Genomic DNA, 18,184 nt, shown 5'->3' on the forward strand with positions numbered 1-18,184 from the left:
CAGAGGAGCTGGGACTATAGGCAGCGGCCACAACACCCAGCTATTTTTAGAGATGAGGTCTCACTCTTGCTCAGGCTGGTATCGAATCAGTGAGCTCAGGCAATCCACCTGCCTTGGCCTCCCAGAGTGCTGGGATTACAGGTGTGAGCCACTGTGCCTGGCCTACCCCCTGAGTTTTTGAGTATGTTTCTTTCTTTATAAGGAAAGTAAGAACTCAAACAACCAAGGTTTGTGCTTCTATCTCTTGCTGTCACCACTACCAGACAGCAAGTTTGGTAGGATCAGCTCCCCCTGGAATCTGTGGGTTCACAGACCTACCACAGAGTGGCTTCCATAGTATGATGTAGCCAGGAGGGATGTTTAAGAATGATGTTTTGTAACCCATGAGACTCAGGAGAGGAACCATCTTATAATGAGCTCTTTTGGTGAACATAAAAATGTCTCTTTGAACAAATAGGATCAAAGAGATCTATTCCTTATACTGATGTTTTTTCCTTTTAATTGAGGTGGGAAATATATATTCTAGAGGGTGTAAAGCACACTGATCCTAAGTGTACAGTTCCTTTCATTTTTTACATGCATACACCCATATAGTTAATACCTAAGCCAAGATATAGAACATTTCTAGAACGTCAGAAGGTTTCCTCAAGCCCCTTCATAGTCAGTACCCCACCCCACCCCAGAGGGAAGCTCAGCTCTAACTTTTATCATCATTTATTAGCTTTGCCTGTTCTTGAACTTCATATACATGGAATTTTGTTGAAGACCACTAAAGTCAAGTCCAATATTCATCCTTCCTTTCTTTCTTAGGCATTTTTAGAAATGGCTTACACAGAAGCTGCCCAGGCCATGGTCCAGTATTATCAAGAGAAATCTGCTGTGATTAATGGTGAGAAATTGCTCATTCGGATGTCCAAGAGATACAAGGAATTGCAGCTGAAGGTAAAGCCTTCTCTCCTTCACTCATCTATTCAACAAGCATCAGCAGAGTTCTTCTTACTGACCTAAGTGCTGGTGGGAAGGAGAGAACAGGAAGAGATTTAGAAATTCCTCCATGCTTTTCAGGATATCATGTCATTAGTGATGGCAAGTCATTACAACATGGCAAGAAAAATGCTCATGGAGGTAAATACAATATGCAAAGGGATGCTTGACACTACTGGCAGCTGAGAAGACTTTTGAAGGAGGAAATCAGAAGGGGGAAGGTGGTTACTTTTTGGTAGTGGCATTCCAGGCATAAACCCTTGACTACAACTTTCCTTTCTACCTGTGCAGGCCTTCAGTAAGTTTTTCTGCTCTGTCACCCTGATTTATCTCTTGTTCTCTCCTCTCTCCATTATTATGTCTTAAGCCAGTCCCATTCAAGTCCTTCTACTTAACTCAGGCCACTGTCAGAACTCAGGAATAAAATTAGATAATTTGAAACCCAACTTTGTTTTTGTTTTAGCTGGTCTACATTTCTTTCTTTGCTTTGCTTTCTTTTAAATTATGAAGTATAATATGCATACAGAAAAATGTATAATTATAAATTGTAAAATTTTTAAAATCATGATAGGTGAGATCTTATAAATACCATAAACCACCACCAAAGTCAGGTACTAGAATACAGACAGCAGAAGCCCCTGTGAGTCCCTCCTCATGCTCGGCTTCTCCCTCTCCACTCTCCTGTCCTGGAGGATAATCATTTCTCAGCTTTTCCTTATAGTTCTACCCCCCGTATGTGCCTTCCTAAACACTATACTTTTGCCTGTTTTTGAATTTTGTAGGCATAGAATCATTCTTATAGATCTTGCTTCTTTTATTCAACATCATGTCATCCATGTTGTTGGGCGTGTCTATTTTCATTGTTCTACGACATATAAATTTCTGTTTTATGGCTGTGCAACTTATTTTTCCATTCTGTTGTTGCTGGGCATTTGGATGCTTCCAGTTTTAGGATATTAGGGACAATGCTAATATGAACCTTTCAGACATGTTCTCCTGGTACCCGTGCACATGAGCATATAACTGAAGGTACATAAATAACTAAGACTGGAATTGCTGAGTCACAAGGCAGTTACCCTCGACTTTACTAGATAATAGCAAGCTCTTTCTAATATTAGTTGTCCCAAATTTATACTACTACTAGTAGTGTATGAGAGTTTCCAGTGGCCCAGATTCTTGCTAACACTTTCTCTTGTCTGACTTTTTAAGACTTGCCTGTCTGTGGAGAGTACTATAATAGTTTATCATGATCTTATTTTTTATTTTCCTGATGACTCATCAATGTTGATTACCTTCTCATATATTTATTGGCTGTTTGTCTAGATCTTCTTTGATGGGCAGATTCTTTTCAAAGCATTTTCCCATGCTTTTCTTTTGCATTGTGTCTTCTTATTGGTCTGTAGGAGTTCTCTTAACTGGAACACTTAGGCCATTTGGATTAATTGTAATTAGTACTATAATTGTGTTTAAATCTACCCTCTTATTTTGAGCTTTATTTGTCCTATTTAATAGAGATTTTTTTCCAGTTCACCTCAGTTCATTCCACATTTACTTAGGGTCCATTTTTTTTTTTTTTAAGACTTGTAGCCTTTAATCTGCCTTCAAGGTTGGAGTCAGAAGACAAAGTCTCAGTGGTTGTTTCTAGCTAGGACTAGTATTCTGACAAGTCTGCATGTGCAGATCAGTACTATGTCAACCAGTTGCCAAAGACTTGATTCTGCTTTGCTTGCATTATTGACTCTGAAGTTCCTTTGCCAACAGTTCTGCTTCAGGCAGAACCTGGCTTGTTTTTTTCTTCCCTAATGAAAGCATATTGCCTCTCTCAGATGAGTAAAATATCCTACCCCATTCTAGCCAAAATTCCTGTTCTCCTGGATTCTCCCCTGGGAGCTAGAATTGAGTTTATGCATTGAGTTTCCAGTGGAGCTTTGGGCTCCAAATGAGACAGTGTGGTAAGTTTTTAGAATTAGAATAAACAGCAATAATCAGCTTCTTCCAGTACCAAGGCACAGTAATACTTTACCAAGGTAGATAGTTTGGAGCAGTGCAAAAAATATGGGTTAAAGAGGTCAGATAGTCAAGTTTGCATTCAGCAAATGGTCACTGAGTGCACATTGTGGGTGGAACTGGGCCAGGTGCCATGGTCACAGAGGTAACAAACTTGTGAGGATCTTGGTCTGGTGGGACAAAAAACACGTAACATAGAACCATCAACAGTTATCACGTGACCTATATCAGATTGGAAGGTGGTGATGCCAACCTAGGCTCTGCTCCTTCCTGCCTCGGTGACCTGAGACAAGTTGCTTAACCCTTGTGAACTCCAGCTTCCAGATCAGGGAAGAATGACACCTTGAGTTCTTTGGTTTTAAGTGTTTTTTCATGTACCATCTTTTGAGTCTCATAATCACCCTGCCCTGTGAGGTGTGGAGGGTGAATAATAGCAGTAATTACAAGAGTACAACAATCATAACAATAATATGCACCTTTAATTGAGCCCTGGTACTCTGGAGCGAGTAATGTACAAAGCACTTTACCTACATTATCTACTTTAATCCTGACATCAGTCCTGTTGCACAGGTATTATTATCCCAATTTTACAGATGAGGGAACTGAGGCTAACAGAAGTTCATCAGTAACTTGTCCAAGATCATATTCAGTTACTGGAAGAAACAGGATTAAAACCTGGGACTGTTTTGGTTTTTCCTTGCCTTTGTGTCATAGTATGTTATTGTGATCTCCACTGTCCACATGAAAAACAGAAGGAAATCAGGTAACTTGCTTCCCCAGTGAGGAAGCAGTAGAGGTAGCATTCTAAGTGAGTTTCTCAAGCTTCCATATGCCTGCAAGTTACTTGGGGGTCTTGTTGAAATGCAGCTTCTGATTCATACGCCTAGGGCAGCACTGGGATTCTGCATTTCTAATAGGCACCCAGGAGCTGATGCTGCTGGTCCTCAGAGCACACTTTGAATAGGAAGGGTCTAGAACACATTGTTTTCTGTTCTTAGTAAGGGATTTCTGCTCCCCGTGGCATCATGCTGCCTCTTAGGGTCCTTGTGAAGGTCCCATAGAATAACGTACATGAAAGCATCTTAAAGTACGTTGCCACTACATAGTAACACGTGCTTTGTGGTCCCTATGTTGATATGAATCAGCACTCTCTGCAAGTAACAGAAACTCATGTCAGTTAAGCATATTGGCTTAAGTACAAAAAGGAATTTATCCACTTGTGTAAATGAAAAGTCCCAGAGTAGCTCTGGTTACAGGTGCAGCTGGATTTGAGGCCCAGGTGGTATCATGAGGACTTGCTTTCTTGCCACTGTCTTCTCCCCTCTTGGCTTTGTTGGGGGCGCCTTGGGGCGGGCCTTAGCAGCCCCAGGCTCTCTCCTCTAGGTGGCATGATGGCTACAGTAACTTCACCAACTCTTCCTTTTTATCCTTCCATTTCCTTCAACAAGAGAGAGCCAGAGCTTTTCCTAGAAGCTCCTGCAAATTGGACTAACTTAGCCCATGTACACATCCCTGAACCAATCTCTGTGGCCTGGTGTGGGCTGTGCAGTGGTTGGCTGGGCCTGTATCATCTGCCACTTTCTCAGAGCCAGGATGGAGACCCACCCAGACCTCTGGAGCAAGATGGGGGAGGAGCAGCTGCTTCTGGAAGGAGGGAGCTTGGCCACTGGGGAGGTCAAAGGCAAAAACTGTGTCCATGTGTCTCTGGGCTAAAGGGCCCACCATGCTGGGTCCCAAAGGTGGGGAAAAATGTAATTGCTCTTTCTCTTCTAACTTGATCTTGTGATCACCAGGCAAAGTGTGAGGAAAGAAAAGAGATTTTTTAAGGCATTTGTCATCTCTTCTCTTGAATATTTCCTCAGGTACATACCTTGTTTTCCCACACACTTTTCCTGGCAGGGGTTCTATTCATCAAGGTATTTAGGGCACAGCCTTTCATGTAATATATGCTTGATAAATATGCAGAATGAGTGGGAAAGAGAAAATCTGAAGGGACAACAAAACATGTGTTATTCTTCCTGCAGACCTGGACAAGAAGCTTGGAATCTTTTCTGGGTTGTTCCATAGAAACCTCTCCAAAAAGTACAGAATTATAATGTCTTCAATGCAGAAGGGAATTGGAATAATTTTATTATTATTATTATTTTTAATTTCAGGTTAATGTGAGGGTACAAACAACCAGGTCACAATATTTGAATTTGTTAGGTAGAGTCCCTCTTGTAGTTGTGTCTCTTATCCAAAAAGTACCTTTGGATATAGGTACCAAAAGTACCCCATATACCTTTACATTGTTTCCTAGTCACTGCACCAGAGAATTGTCAGGGTTTGGGATCCTCTTACTCAGAGATTCTCATTCAGTAGGTTTGGGGTAGGACTGAAATTCCCAGGTAGTTGTAGAGGCAGAGGGCCTAATTTCAGAGCTACTGGTCTTGCATGTTTCTTAGCTGCAGAGAGGGCCTCTGGCCCTGAGAAACAGTCTTGTGAGTGGCCCATGATGCTCTTAGTTGGGAAGATTAAATGCGTGAACAGTTGACAGAGGGTCTTCTCTTTAGAAGATGTGGTACTAACATTTACCATGCACAGGAGACATAGTCCTTACCTGGGGAGAGTTTACTCTCTACCTGGGAAAAACAAGCTGCTATTGTGCAAAATCATACAAGATTTAAACATGAGTGCGTAAGTAAGGGAGCTACTAAAAGTTCAGTGGCAAAAGGCAGTGTAACTTAGGAGTGTAAAAAAGGGAAAGTTCCCCAGGCAGGGCAGTGAAGAAGGGAGAATTAGCTACACAGAGAGAGGGTCTCCAGGCAGGAGGGGTTGGGTGAGATAGGATGTGGAGGCTGCAAAGCCCAGTGATGTTGAAAACACTCAGGGCTAGTTTGATAGGATCTGACTCTGATGAATTCTGAGCTCATCTGGAAGGTTTCAGCTTCTTCCCAGGACTCTTGAGGTATGTAAAACAGCTGGGGAGCCATCAAAGGGCATGAGACTCTCTAGCCGCTCCCTTTGTGTTGGCCAAGCACACTGTGACTTTTATCAGGGATGCCTGCCATGCCCTGAGGCTTCTGGTGGATGCCAGATGGGGCTCATTAAGCCACCTTTATAGGTGGAAAAAGTGAGTCTCCCACAGGCAACAAGCCCTGACCTGGGTGACCCACCAGCTGGGGGCAGAACTGGGGCTGCTCTTCCTGGGTTGAGATTCCACCGCTGTGTTCCATCCCTCTCAGTAGGCAGCGCTTTCTTTTTTTTTTTTTCCGGCTGGGGTCAGGTTTGATCCTGCCACCTCCAGCATATGGGGCCAGCGCCTGCCTGCCCTACTCTTTGAGCCACAGGCGCCGCCCGTGTAGGCAGCACTTTCTTAGGGCGTGCGGGGCTTGGAATCTCACCCTTGTCTCACATGTTGACCGTGACCATTGGACCATTGACCATGGATGGTCCCTTGTCGGGTTATTGAGCTATATCAGTGTCATCACAGAATGGATGAAAAGACAGGACATCTGGGACTTTACTTCAAAATAATCTGGGGGGCAGGGAAAGGGGGTGAGGAGTACAGATGCAACAAGACTGATGAGAATTGTTGAAGATGGGTAATGGATTCTTGGGGGTTTAACATCTCTCATTCTCTACTTTTGTGTGTGTTTGGAATTTTCCACACTAAAAAGGTACCCCAAATCTTATCATAGACCTACTCTTCTCTTCCATTTCCATTCTTCTGAGATGATTACAGCTTTATTTCACCTGCCTCTTTTACACCTTTAACCATGGTCCAAGAGGAAAGTTGAGAGGATTTTTTTAGGGCTTTGAGAAGTCAATTCTGTTAGTTGAAAATCTTTGTCCACTTATGCTTCAGTCTCAGATGGTAGCAGGAAGTTGGTCCAAAGAGCACCAAACCAATCAGAAATTACCACTTAAAACAGCAGGACTGACCCTCTGGTCCTCAGAAGGGTCACAATGCTGTGACCACTAGCCTGGGGTAATATTCACAAACTGTCATATTCGTTCTCTGCGTTATATCCCTTCATGCTTCCAGCTAGTCATCTTCGAATAGGGATTAAGGAGCACCTGCCCCAGCTGTATGCAGACCAAAACCCTGGGTTCCCCTCACTGCGTTATGTGTACTCACCTCTAAATAAGCTGCCTTCTTCTACCCCGTGAGGTGATGAACAACCTTGGCTGAAAGCCTGCTGGTCTGGAGTGGGGTGGGGTGGAAGGAGACATCTTAGGCAGCACCAGTCTTCTCTGCCCTGGCCAACGTCCTCTGTCCAACCTTGGGTCTCTGCTTGTGGTTCAGTGCAAGCCATGAAAGTGCTAGCTGCCACTGCAAATCTTGGATGATCTGATTACTTGTAGGTGGCTTTTAGAGGGTCACTGGGTCACTTTTACAGCTCCGGTTTGACATTAGGGCCATTTTCCAAAGTCCTGAGGTACTTTTGTGGGTGGACGTGCTCCCCAGTACTAAGTTCCTGGGCCGTTTCTTGAACTAGGGATTGCCTAACTTCTTGACCACTGACTCCCCCCTGAGCACAGTGAAAGGAGTCACTGCCTCCTCTCTGGCTTTCTTGCCTTTTGCATCTCCAGCTGATTCAAATATTTTATATCTGTGTCCTAACCCTGACCTTGCACACTGCAGCCACAAGCAGCTCCTCCTCCATTCTTGCCTTTACTCCAGGCTTTTCAACTCAGCAGTAACAGATAAGCAGCCAGACTGCTGCGACCAGACCCCTCCAGTCCCAAGTGGATCCCATCTATAAAATGAGCTATATGGTGAAACCTAATGTTTGTGTGGCTCTTACGATTTCACGATTCTTTGTAAATGACATGGGGAAAAAATAAGGATAAAAGAAAGGTTGATTCAATTTCTGAAGAAAACCCTATCAAGAGTTGACATTCTAGACCGAGGGTTTTTAGATTTGTTCGTTAAAAAAAAAAAAAATCAGCTTTATAGAAATATAATTCACATACCATAACATTCACCCTGCTCAATACACGTTTATTCAATGGATGAATTCTGCATAGTCTTTTGGAAGATACCCCTATCTTGCCTTTGTGTTCATGAATTTCTTAATCATTTATTATTGACTCTTTTTTTGTTGTTGTTATTTTGTGTCAATTCTGGATTTAGGAAAGGACTTTGGTTGGGATTTGGGGACTAGGGTTTGTCCTGCCCTGGCACAGCTACTATATAATGACCTCTGGTCAGGGCAGAGCCTTTGAGTGCCCACCATTTTCAGCTGTGAAACAGGACTCCCAGCCTGTGCTGCCCAGTTCATACATTTAGTGTGAGCATCAGCTGACACCTGTAGAAAACACACTGGAGTAAGATGTTGAAGGAGGCGTGGGGATGGGAAGGAACTTGGAGTTTAAATGCCTGCTGCCTGGTCCTGATTAATATGTCCCTAATCCCAGCACAACTCCAGGGGTCATCATCTGCATGGAACACAATGTGGCTGGTTACCCAGAAGCTGTGCAGGACAGAGACACTGCCTTAACCTCTCTGGGTCTCAGTTTCCACACTTACATATAAAAGGTGATCTTCAAATCTCTCCAATTTTACAATTCCTTCCTTCCTTCCTTCTTTCCTTCCCTTTTTTCGTGTTTTAAATGTTTTCTATTCAGATGGAGGTGGAAATTTGGTATTATAAATCAACACATGGACATGAACCCCAGGCTCCTTCCTTTCCCAGCTCCTTGGACTACTCCGCGCTCTCTAGACCACTCAGGCATTATAGTCACACTTCCCATCCAGTATTATATTCACACTTCCCATCCCTCAGATTGCTTGTTTTTCCTTCTCCACAAAAGAGACCTTTTCCCTTATGGTGAACAGGGCAATGAACTACCTGAGCTGCTTCCCTGTGATGTGCAAAGCCAGCTCTGACCTGCTCTCTCTGATGGTGATCTCTCTGACTTTGCTAGAAACCTGGAAAGACTGTGGCTGCTATCATCCAGGACATCCATTCCCAGAGGGAGAGGGACATGTTCCGGGAAGCAGAGAGGTGAGGTCTGGGCCCTAAGTCTCAGGGAAGCTTCTGAGTAGTTAGAACCCACTCCTGTTTCTCACTCTCACACTGTGTCCCACCCTTGCTCCTGCCCCATCCTTCTGCCTTTTTGGGCCCAACCTTTCCATGTTCCCCATGAAAAGCACCAATCCAATCCAGAAGTGCTGCTTGGGTTAACCTTAGGAAAATTCAAGATGCTGGGCTTCCCCTCAGCTGCTTTGCTGGCAAGGAATATAGGAAAGGGTCTGTTAGTATTTGGCTCTTTAGGGCAAGTCTGTGCGCTACGAAAACAGCCTCAAAGTATTTGTGTGTGTGTATACACACATACATATGTGCAAATCTGTTCTGCCACCTGTTGATTATTTATGAACTGAATATATTTGTAGGAGAAATAATAAGATAATCCCCCTGCAAAAGCCCAGTTACTTAAATGGTCACTCTGAACATTGAATGTATTCAGTTTTTTGATGCGTTTCTTCAACTGAAGTCTGTGAGCAGGCCAATTTGGGGCTCCAAGTTGACCACTGTCATGCCCCGGCAAAGACCCATCCTGTGGAGAACTGGTGGAAGCAGCAGGAGCCGGGGCACCTGGCCACACACCCTGAGTGCTTACCGGGGGCTGCCGCAGGGGGCGCTGTAATCTTGCTGCAGAGAAGGCAGCCCTAGTGAGATACGTGAGGTGTCCCCTGGTCAGTGAGGGCTCTGTGACTTTCCTGTATTTGGGAGCCAAGTAGGAAATGCTCATTTTTTAGAATGTCAGGTGTATGACTCAGTTGACCTGCTTGATAACCAAACAGCCTTCCTAGTGTACACGTGTCTATCTTTGTATGTGACTGTTCAAGCTTATCTGTTTTCCTTAGAAATTGAGGTTATTTGGACTTTATGAAGAGGTAAGTAAAGCCACACCAGGCCACTTGCAGTTGTGCATCAGAGTGGGAGGGATTCGGTCTTGCTCTGAATCTTAGTCTCATCAGAGGCCTTTCTGGGTCTCCATTTATTTCAGACATGAGTAGAGTCCTAGGGTCTCTTCCAACCCTAAAATGCCTTCCCAATTCTTTGTTATTGGAATCTCTGAGCATGCACTCCCCAGTAATTAGCATTCTTTCTCTCTGCCCAGGAGCTGAACAAATTGAGATGAAAAGTAAATAAGAAAAGTGGAGGCTAAGAGGTGACCCGATTCTGAGAGGCCGGCTGGAGGAGGCTTCAAGTCTCCCAGCCAAGAGGGCAGCTGATTGTACCTCAGGGAGAGGCAGCCTCACCCTCAAGGCTGGCCCAGGGCAATCTTGCCTCCCAGGCCCCACCCCACACCCCCCCAGGAGGAGGTCAGGGACCTGTTCCCTGGCCACGGCTCACTTCCAAGAGGAAGAAAGACTGGGCTGACCCAAAGCCATCCAGCTGTTCTTCCTGGTTCCCAGGAGCAAAATGAGGAAAGGGGCAGAAGGCCACCAGTAGGACACTTAGGGGAAAATGCTCCTCGGAGAAGCCAGGAGGGAGGACAGAGCTGCCTCCCCGGCCCACCTCTGTGGTTCTGGACGGTTGTGAGTTAAGCGTGCACACAGTTACACTTACAGAATGTGCGCAGGAGAGACTGTGCACCAGCGTCTAGGTTAGGCTGGGGTGGGCGGCTGTAGCTTCTAAACACTGCCCCTTGCCTCTCCCCCAGATACGGCCCAGAAAGGCCACGGTCCCGCAGCCCGGTGAGCCGGTCCCTCTCCCCACGGTCCCACACTCCGAGCTTCACCTCCTGCAGCTCTTCCCACAGTCCTCCAGGCCCCTCCCGGGCCGACTGGGGCAACGGCCGGGACTCGTGGGAGCACTGCCCCTACCCCAGGAGGGAGGAGGAGCGAGACCCGGCCACCTGGAGGGAGAACGGGGAGGACAAGAGGGACAGGACGGAGCCCTGGGCGCACGACCGCAAACACCATCCGCGGCAACTGGACAAGGCCGAGCTGGAGGAGCGGCTGGATGGAGGGAGGGGCCACCGAGAAAGGTACCCGAGGCCTGGGTCCCCCAGCACACTGCACTCTGCGTCTGTCTACAAAAGCCGAGAAGACAGCCACCACCGGAAAGAACTCAAAGCCAAGTCGGACAAGTACCTGAAGCTACAGCAGGACGCCACCGGCAGGTCCCGAAGGAAAGATGAGGCCAAGCTGCGGGAAAGCAGACACCCTCATCCCGATGACTCAGGCAAGGAAGAAGGGCTGGGGCCAAAGGTCACTAGGGCCCCTGAGGGCGCCAAGTGCAAGCAGAGTGAGAAAAATAAAACCAAGAGGCCTGATAGAGACCAAGAAGGAGCTGATGATAGAAAAGAAAGAAAAATGGCAGAGAATGAGGTAATGATGCAATCTCTTCTCCAGGTAAGGTGAGGCAGGTCCCAAGGAGAATAATAATATAATGATGATAAACGTTTATTGAATGAAGATACATTTATTCATTGTTTACTATGTGCCAGGCAGTATACTAGACACTTTATTTCAATTAAGTCTTTTAATCCTTTCAGCAACCCTATGAGGAAACTGAGGCACAGAGAATTGAACATTATTTGTCCAAGGGCACACAATCAGGAAATGGCAGAGACAGAATCATACCTAGGCATTCTGGCTCCAAATTCCGTGACACCTTCTTGTACTCACGAGAAGTTAGAGGAGCAAGTAATGGAATGGCCTTCTGTAGACCTCGTTGTCCATAGGTGAATGGCCCTGGGTGTTTGCACACACAGATTCTGCCAAGGGAGATTAGATCTGTGGTCCACTCCATCCTCTCTCCTGCCAACAGCATCCATCAACCCTGGAGCTCTGAGGAGAGGCGGTAAAGGAGAAGCAACCACTCACTAAATTATATTGGTTGCCCAGGGCTTGGGTTTTTCTCTGCAGCAACGTTTTTCAGCTTTTCTTATCTTATAGCACACTTAACCTATAGTTAAACTTAAATTATGTTGATCAAAAAAAAAAAACTGAAAAAAGAAAAGAATGTGTTTAATGTACTTTGAACTTCTTTTGAAAGTAATTTAATTGATAATCTTTAGTGCTATGGCACACTGCTTGAAAAACACTGGTCTAGGCACTGTCCACAGTGTCTCACCTCTGCTTTAACAAAGATGCCTGGCAGTTGGCATTTTTGTTGCCAAACTTCCACACAAGCATCTGAAAGACTTAAGACCTGCTGCATCACTGCAGTTCACACAGGGTTCACAAAGTGGACTTGGCTTACACTTCCTTCTTGCCAGAGCTTCCTGCATTTAAGTAGAGGTGTAAAGTAGAGGTTTAGGGGTCTGCATAAGGAATCTAATTTTTAGAATCCTACATGTATATCTTCTAGGCCTCCTGATCCAAGAGTTGGTGACAATTATTAAGTCTAAATAAGAAACCCTATTCTCAACTACAGGAACACTGACTAAAGAGTCACTCTTTTGGCTACTATTTGAGCACTCATTCCCACATGCACGGGTGGAATGCCACTTTGCCAGGTGGGGTGATGGGCATAGGGGTTCAAAGGTGAATAGGAGGTGGTCCATGTTATGGCAGAGAACAAAGACTAATGGTGGAAGCAGACCCATAAAACAATGAGAAATTACAGAGGGTGAGCTTCTCTTTGGGCAGTTATTAACTCTGCACAGTGAGAGGAAAGCTGAGCAGAAGAGATGACATTTGGGCTGGGTATAGAAAATGGGAAACAAGCAGTTTGTAATTCTTGGTAGAAGTAGCAGTAGGGTGAAAGCAAAAAAGAAAGATTGTTTTGAAAAACCTGGAAGTACTCTATGTGGCTTCTCGTTTAGGACATATTAAAGAATAATGTTTTAAAAATAGCAAAAGAGCGACTTTGCTGCAATATATAACTAATACATGTCAAAGCTTTTATTCAATTCATTAATGACAGAATCATAAAATGTAAAAATCAGCTCAAAGGAGAATGGAAAGACCAGAGAATATAAACCAGGGCTGTCCAGAAAGAATCCAGCCATGTATATCTCTATTTTTCATATTACAACAGCCCTCGTATGGGCAATCAAGAATGCAGAGTAAATTTGCTAAGAGATATAAAAAGGACCCCTTTTGAGGTGGGCAGGAATCGGTTGTGTCTCTAGTAGATGAAATTCACTTGCGTGTCTATGAAGAATCCTTTGTATTACCTTGTTTTCTGCAACTTACAGAGGTGTAAAATGGCTCAGTTCTGGATAATGAAAGACGTGTGCCCCTGAAGAGTCAGATACCCCGGAAGGATGTGCTAGACAGGTGCTCAGCATTCCTTCAAAAGGACACTCAGTAATCTCCTGTCCCGTTACAAAGTCTGCCAGGATTGTCCCCTAGTGGTGTGGGGGGTGGGAGTAGAGAGTGAAGGAGAGAGACGAGATAGGGACATGGGTGGGGTGGGGCATATAAGGACTTGACTTCCTGAGTACTTGAACTGCATCTGGAGGAACTGGTGAACCTGTGGGTATTTTTTTAGGTAAGTGTATTTGCTTGGAGGTGTCTGAGGTGCCAGTGATGGTTCCTCAAGGAAGGGCACAGAAGGACAGAGAACTGGCAGGGGCTCAAGCTGAGCCTTGTATGTGTGCTCTGCCCTCTGTCCCTCAAGGCTGAGGGGTGAGACTGCCCTCTCTTAACCTGCCTACACTTCTGAAACTCTTTGATTAACTTCATTTCCCCTGCTATGTTACCCACCCTTCTGTCATTAGGGTAACATTGTACATTTAAGATGACACACACTACGGGTCATCCCAAGAGCGCCTGATGGATAAAGATTCCCAGAAAGCCCCATCCATGGGTCCCCTCAATTCTGTCCCTTCAGTTGGTCTTGACTCTTATGGCCTTAAAGTACAGTCAGTGGAGACTTGCTGGGACCCTACAGAGTGTTTCTGTGGGTTGGGAGTCAGGCAGCCCAACTCTGTGTATTGGAATAACAGTAGAACAAAGTTTTTCATACTGTTCTTAAACTTTGTGTTACGATCTCCAGAAAAATCCACTGGGCTGTCCTCACAGTCAGAAAACAGGCAGTGACTGAACTTGGGGAAAAGGCAGCAGGGCTGAGGACGGGTCCTTGCCCTTCTCATACCCCTGGCACCTCCCACCTACACGCACCCCCTTCCCGCAGTGCCCTCACCTGCTCATGCCTCAGTCTCCTGGCACTGCATTCCATCTCAACACCCCAGCCCACTTCTCTCCTTTGCCCACTCTCCTAACTCCCTCCACGTGGCAGGAAGTTTTGTCTGCTGTGATCACTGCTCTGTCCTTGGTCCCGAGAGGAGGACTTGGCACAGTGTGCGTGTTCAATAAGTATCTGTTGAAGGAATGAATGGCTGAATCCAGGCTCCCGCGGACAAGGCCTGGCTTCTGAGAACCAGGTCACACCCTGCTCTTCTCTGCCTCAATTTTTTTGTTTGTAAAATGGTGTGATCACAAGCTGTTGTAGCACTTTAATGAGCTTGTGCTCATTAAAAACCCATGGTGGAGAAGCCAGTGTATGTCTACTGAGTGTTTATGGGTGGCCAAGCCTGTACATGAGACCTAGTCCTGACCACAGGGCCATGAGAAGAAGAAAGGAAACCAAGTCATGAGTAAGGAAAACATGGGAAAGAAACAGTCCTCCATCTTACTGAAGGGGGGTGACCAAATTTACAGGCCCAGATACCTAGGGAAGGGAAGCTGGCTGGGCAGGTAAGTAAGTGGAACCAGTAAGTAGAATGAACCTTGGCAGACCAAGGAGGTGGTGCCTGTCACCAGACGCTGCTCATCTCCATTTTGCAGCTGCCATGTGGAATTTCTACCCTTGCTGTCAAGGTCTCCCTTTCTTAGAGCAAGACCAAAGTTCAGGATCAACCTATGGGACAGATATAGCCCCGTGCTCCCCAGGATGAACATAAGCTCATTCAATGTGCGGGAAGGCAGATGCAAACTTGTTATTCACCAACCACCCTCCCCCTCCCTGCTTCTACCAATTCTATTATTTTATGGACCAGTATCCATGCAGCACCAGTGTTGGGGTTACAGTTGTGAGTGACACTGAGATGACTGTGGCCTCATAGAGCTCCTGGTCCAGTGGAGGGACAAGCTGATGCAATGATTGATTCCTCAGGTGAAGAGTGTGGGTGCTGAGTGCTAAGGAGCTGCAGGGATACGGTGCTATGAGTAACTGTAATGAATCCGAGGCTTCTCTGGGTTAGGATGTGACTATTGAGATTTGGGAGAATGGTGAGTATACTTACTGGGTGAAAAAGAAGGTGAGCAGACAGGGGAAGTGGAATGTGTGAGGGCCTGTGTGTGGCTCCAGTGCTCCAATGTTGCTGGAGCAGGGAAAGTTAGGGTCAGAGTAACAGGAGAGGGGACTGAGTTGTCCACAGGGACATCATCATGCAAGGGCTTTAGGCAGGTGAAAGATGTTTGTCTTTATCCTCAGTGCAGGGGGAAGAAAATGAAATATTTTAACAAGAAAGTAAGAATGTGGTAATTTTTGTATTTTGATTATTCTTGATTGCTTTCTGGAGAATAGATTTTGGAAAGGAGTACAGAGAGGAAGTGAGAGACTGGTTTGAATGTGGATTAGCAGCAGCCTGGGCTCTGTGGCAGAAGAGCCCTGCTGGCGGCAGTGGGCACCTAGCAGCTCAGTCTGTGGGCTGGTGTGGGAAGCTGGGTGAATTGGCCTGTTCCCCATAGGATGCTGCTGTCATCTGGAAGTGATGCCAGGGCAAAGGAAGCTCTGAAAGGCATTCCCCCCCTTCCTTTGCCTGCAGGGAGGAAGAGCAGGGGTCAGTCTGGTGGGAGGCTTTCAGCCCAGCTGTCCCTGCCTCTCCTAGCTTGAACTGCAGGTGGTTCCCTTACTGTGTTGGTTTAGGAGTAGACTAAGTGCAAGAACTACTTGGGAAGGGTAAGGATTATTTATTTTGACAAGGGAGGGCCATGGATAATTGATTCAGAGAGATAAAAATAAAGAAAAGTGGTCATCTGTTGACAGAAGCTGTAACAGCTAAAAAGGTATTTATAGCTACTCCCCACTGAGGTTAGCTCAGAAGACTTGAGCAAAACTTTTGGTGGAATCTTCCACACCAAACACCGGGAAGAGAAAGGATATGAGGATATAAACTGTCTGTCCCTGTCCAGTAGCAACTGGTTAAACCAGTCAACCCAGAGCTTCTGCTCCAGCTGGCTCCTTGTCAGCTCAGGGGGTGTGTCTGGTTGTAAGAAATTAGAATCAAATTTGACCCAACCTCAGGCAAATATGTTGAGAAATGCAACTTACCCCCGAGGAAGCCTAGGAGTGGTCATTGATTTGGTGGTCAAAGGTTAAGTCCTGGGAGAATGTACCCTAGAAACTTCTGAAGTGGGGTTGGCAAATTTTTTCTGCAAAGGACTAGATAGTAAATATTATTTTAGCCTATGTGGGCCGGGAGGCAAAACTGAGAATTTTATGTTGGCGCTTCTGAAATTACTTAAAATGTAACTGTTTAAAATTGTAAAAATCCATTCTTAGCTAGCAGGCTGTATATAAGGAGGCAGCAGGTCAGATTTGGCCCATGGACTAAGCTCTCCTGACCCCCGTGTGAAAGGCTGGTCGGAGGCACCTGCTTCTGGTTGTTCAGTTTCACAGACACGCACACTCTAATGAGAGCTTTCTTTGCGAGGAGAGAATAGAAGGAAGGAGGGAAGGGAGTGCTAGCCTGGGCTCTAGGACAAAGGTGATAGAGGGTGAGAAGACACTAATTGGTAACAGCTCTTTTCCTGGATGAGTTTTTTGTTTTGTTTTGTTTGTGGCCAAGATGAGTCTGTTGGGGAAATGTCACCATAATGATTAACCCGTGGACTTGGCCTGTTGGGACCAGTTCATCCTTGGCTTCTACTCATCTTTCCTGCAAAAAATACCCAGATTGTCCAGGATTTCTGCCCTCTACAGGCATCAAGTTTCAAGAATATTTCTCCGTCACTGTTATCTGTGTGACTATGAGCAAGTTGCTTAACTTCTCTGAGCCTCAGTTTTCTAATCTATAAAATAAAGGTCATCACTCCAGCTGCCTCCTGGGAGCTCTGGGAGGATAAAGGAAATAGTGTATGTGAAACACACCCAATAATTGTTACCCGTGCCCAATATCATTCTTTTTCTCTTTTCCTTCTCACTGTTCACTGTTGATTTGCTTTGTTCTGTTCTTCCCTTGGTAAGGCTGGAAAAGAGGAACAGGAGGGTGTGGAAGAAAGCCCCCAGTCCATAGACAGACAGGAGAAAGAAACAGAGTCCTCTGGTCTGGAAAACACAGGGACAAAGAAGGTAAAGTTTCAGGTTCTGGCCATGTAGACACGTCTGCACTTGAGCCATCAGGGACTGAGTCCCCATCCTGCCCAGTCATGTCCTGCTGCAGGGAATGTGTCTGAGACTCCATGGTGGTTCCATGAATGAACCACTCCTCCTAGCACTTCTTGGAGGAATGGCTTTGCTTGGGATCCTCGGACGATCTTTACTGAGGGCTCTGCCTCACTCTCCAGCAACTTGGCTGTGCTGCTAAGAGAAAAACATGTGCCCCAAAAAAGACTCAGGCTTCAGTGCCAGACTCCCAAAATAGAGAGGTCCCTTGGGGAGGCGGGGATACACTGCTTTGGGTACTCTAGCTGGGGCCCTGACCTTGGCAGGCCCAGACCCCAGGATTAACAAGACGTCTACTGTGCTTGGAAAGCTTATTTTACTTAGTTACAATAAAATTAAAAACCCAGTTATAGTCCTCCTGGGCTGGGGCTGCCACAGCAAAAAGAAACGTCCTTGGAACGTGGCCAGCTTCATGCCTGTCTGGTCAGGGGAGATGGGTATCACTGGCAGGAAAGCTGATCTCCTAAATCTGTCTGCAGCGTCTGTGGGCTGCAGGGAACACCAAGAGGAAAGTTTAAGGAGGGGCCTAGTAGGAACCTTGACTATGGAAGTGAACCCTTGTCAGGAGAGGGTGCTTCAGAGAGTTTGGTGAGGGACTTCACTGCAGTTACATTTACCAAATAGCCCAGTAAGAATTTCAAGTTTGTAACGTAATCATGCATTCAAAAACTATTTATCAAGTACCTTTATCCACCGGGAGTTGAAATTCTTTGTGGCACTTTAAACATGGTGGATGAATCATTAGAGCTTATTCCCATATCCTGTGCTGTTTTGAGTATCACCCTGAGGATGAGTCAGTGGTATGGGACTTGAGTAGCTTGTGGTAATTGTCCACTGGTTGTTCCCAGGTG

General features: G+C 45.7%; 1 protein-coding gene across 3 annotated transcripts in view; it reads left to right on the forward strand.

Annotated features, from left to right (window-relative positions):
* Positions 1-18,184, forward strand: part of RBM20 (RNA binding motif protein 20) — a 213,455-nt gene that overhangs the window by 179,666 nt on the left and 15,605 nt on the right. For 2 of the 3 annotated variants that reach the window (XM_053585807.1, XM_053585809.1), the window contains exons 7-10: positions 811-942; positions 8,905-8,984; positions 10,651-11,320; positions 17,136-17,240. In XM_053585807.1, the coding sequence (XP_053441782.1) occupies positions 811-942; positions 8,905-8,984; positions 10,651-11,320; positions 17,136-17,240 (987 nt within the window). The remainder of the gene's footprint in view (positions 1-810; positions 943-8,904; positions 8,985-10,650; positions 11,321-17,135; positions 17,241-18,184) is intronic. The other variant, XM_053585808.1, reaches the window with a different exon arrangement.

Source organism: Nycticebus coucang, chromosome 3 (genome assembly GCF_027406575.1).
Source record: "Nycticebus coucang isolate mNycCou1 chromosome 3, mNycCou1.pri, whole genome shotgun sequence".
NCBI classification, from domain to species: domain Eukaryota; kingdom Metazoa; phylum Chordata; class Mammalia; order Primates; family Lorisidae; genus Nycticebus; species Nycticebus coucang.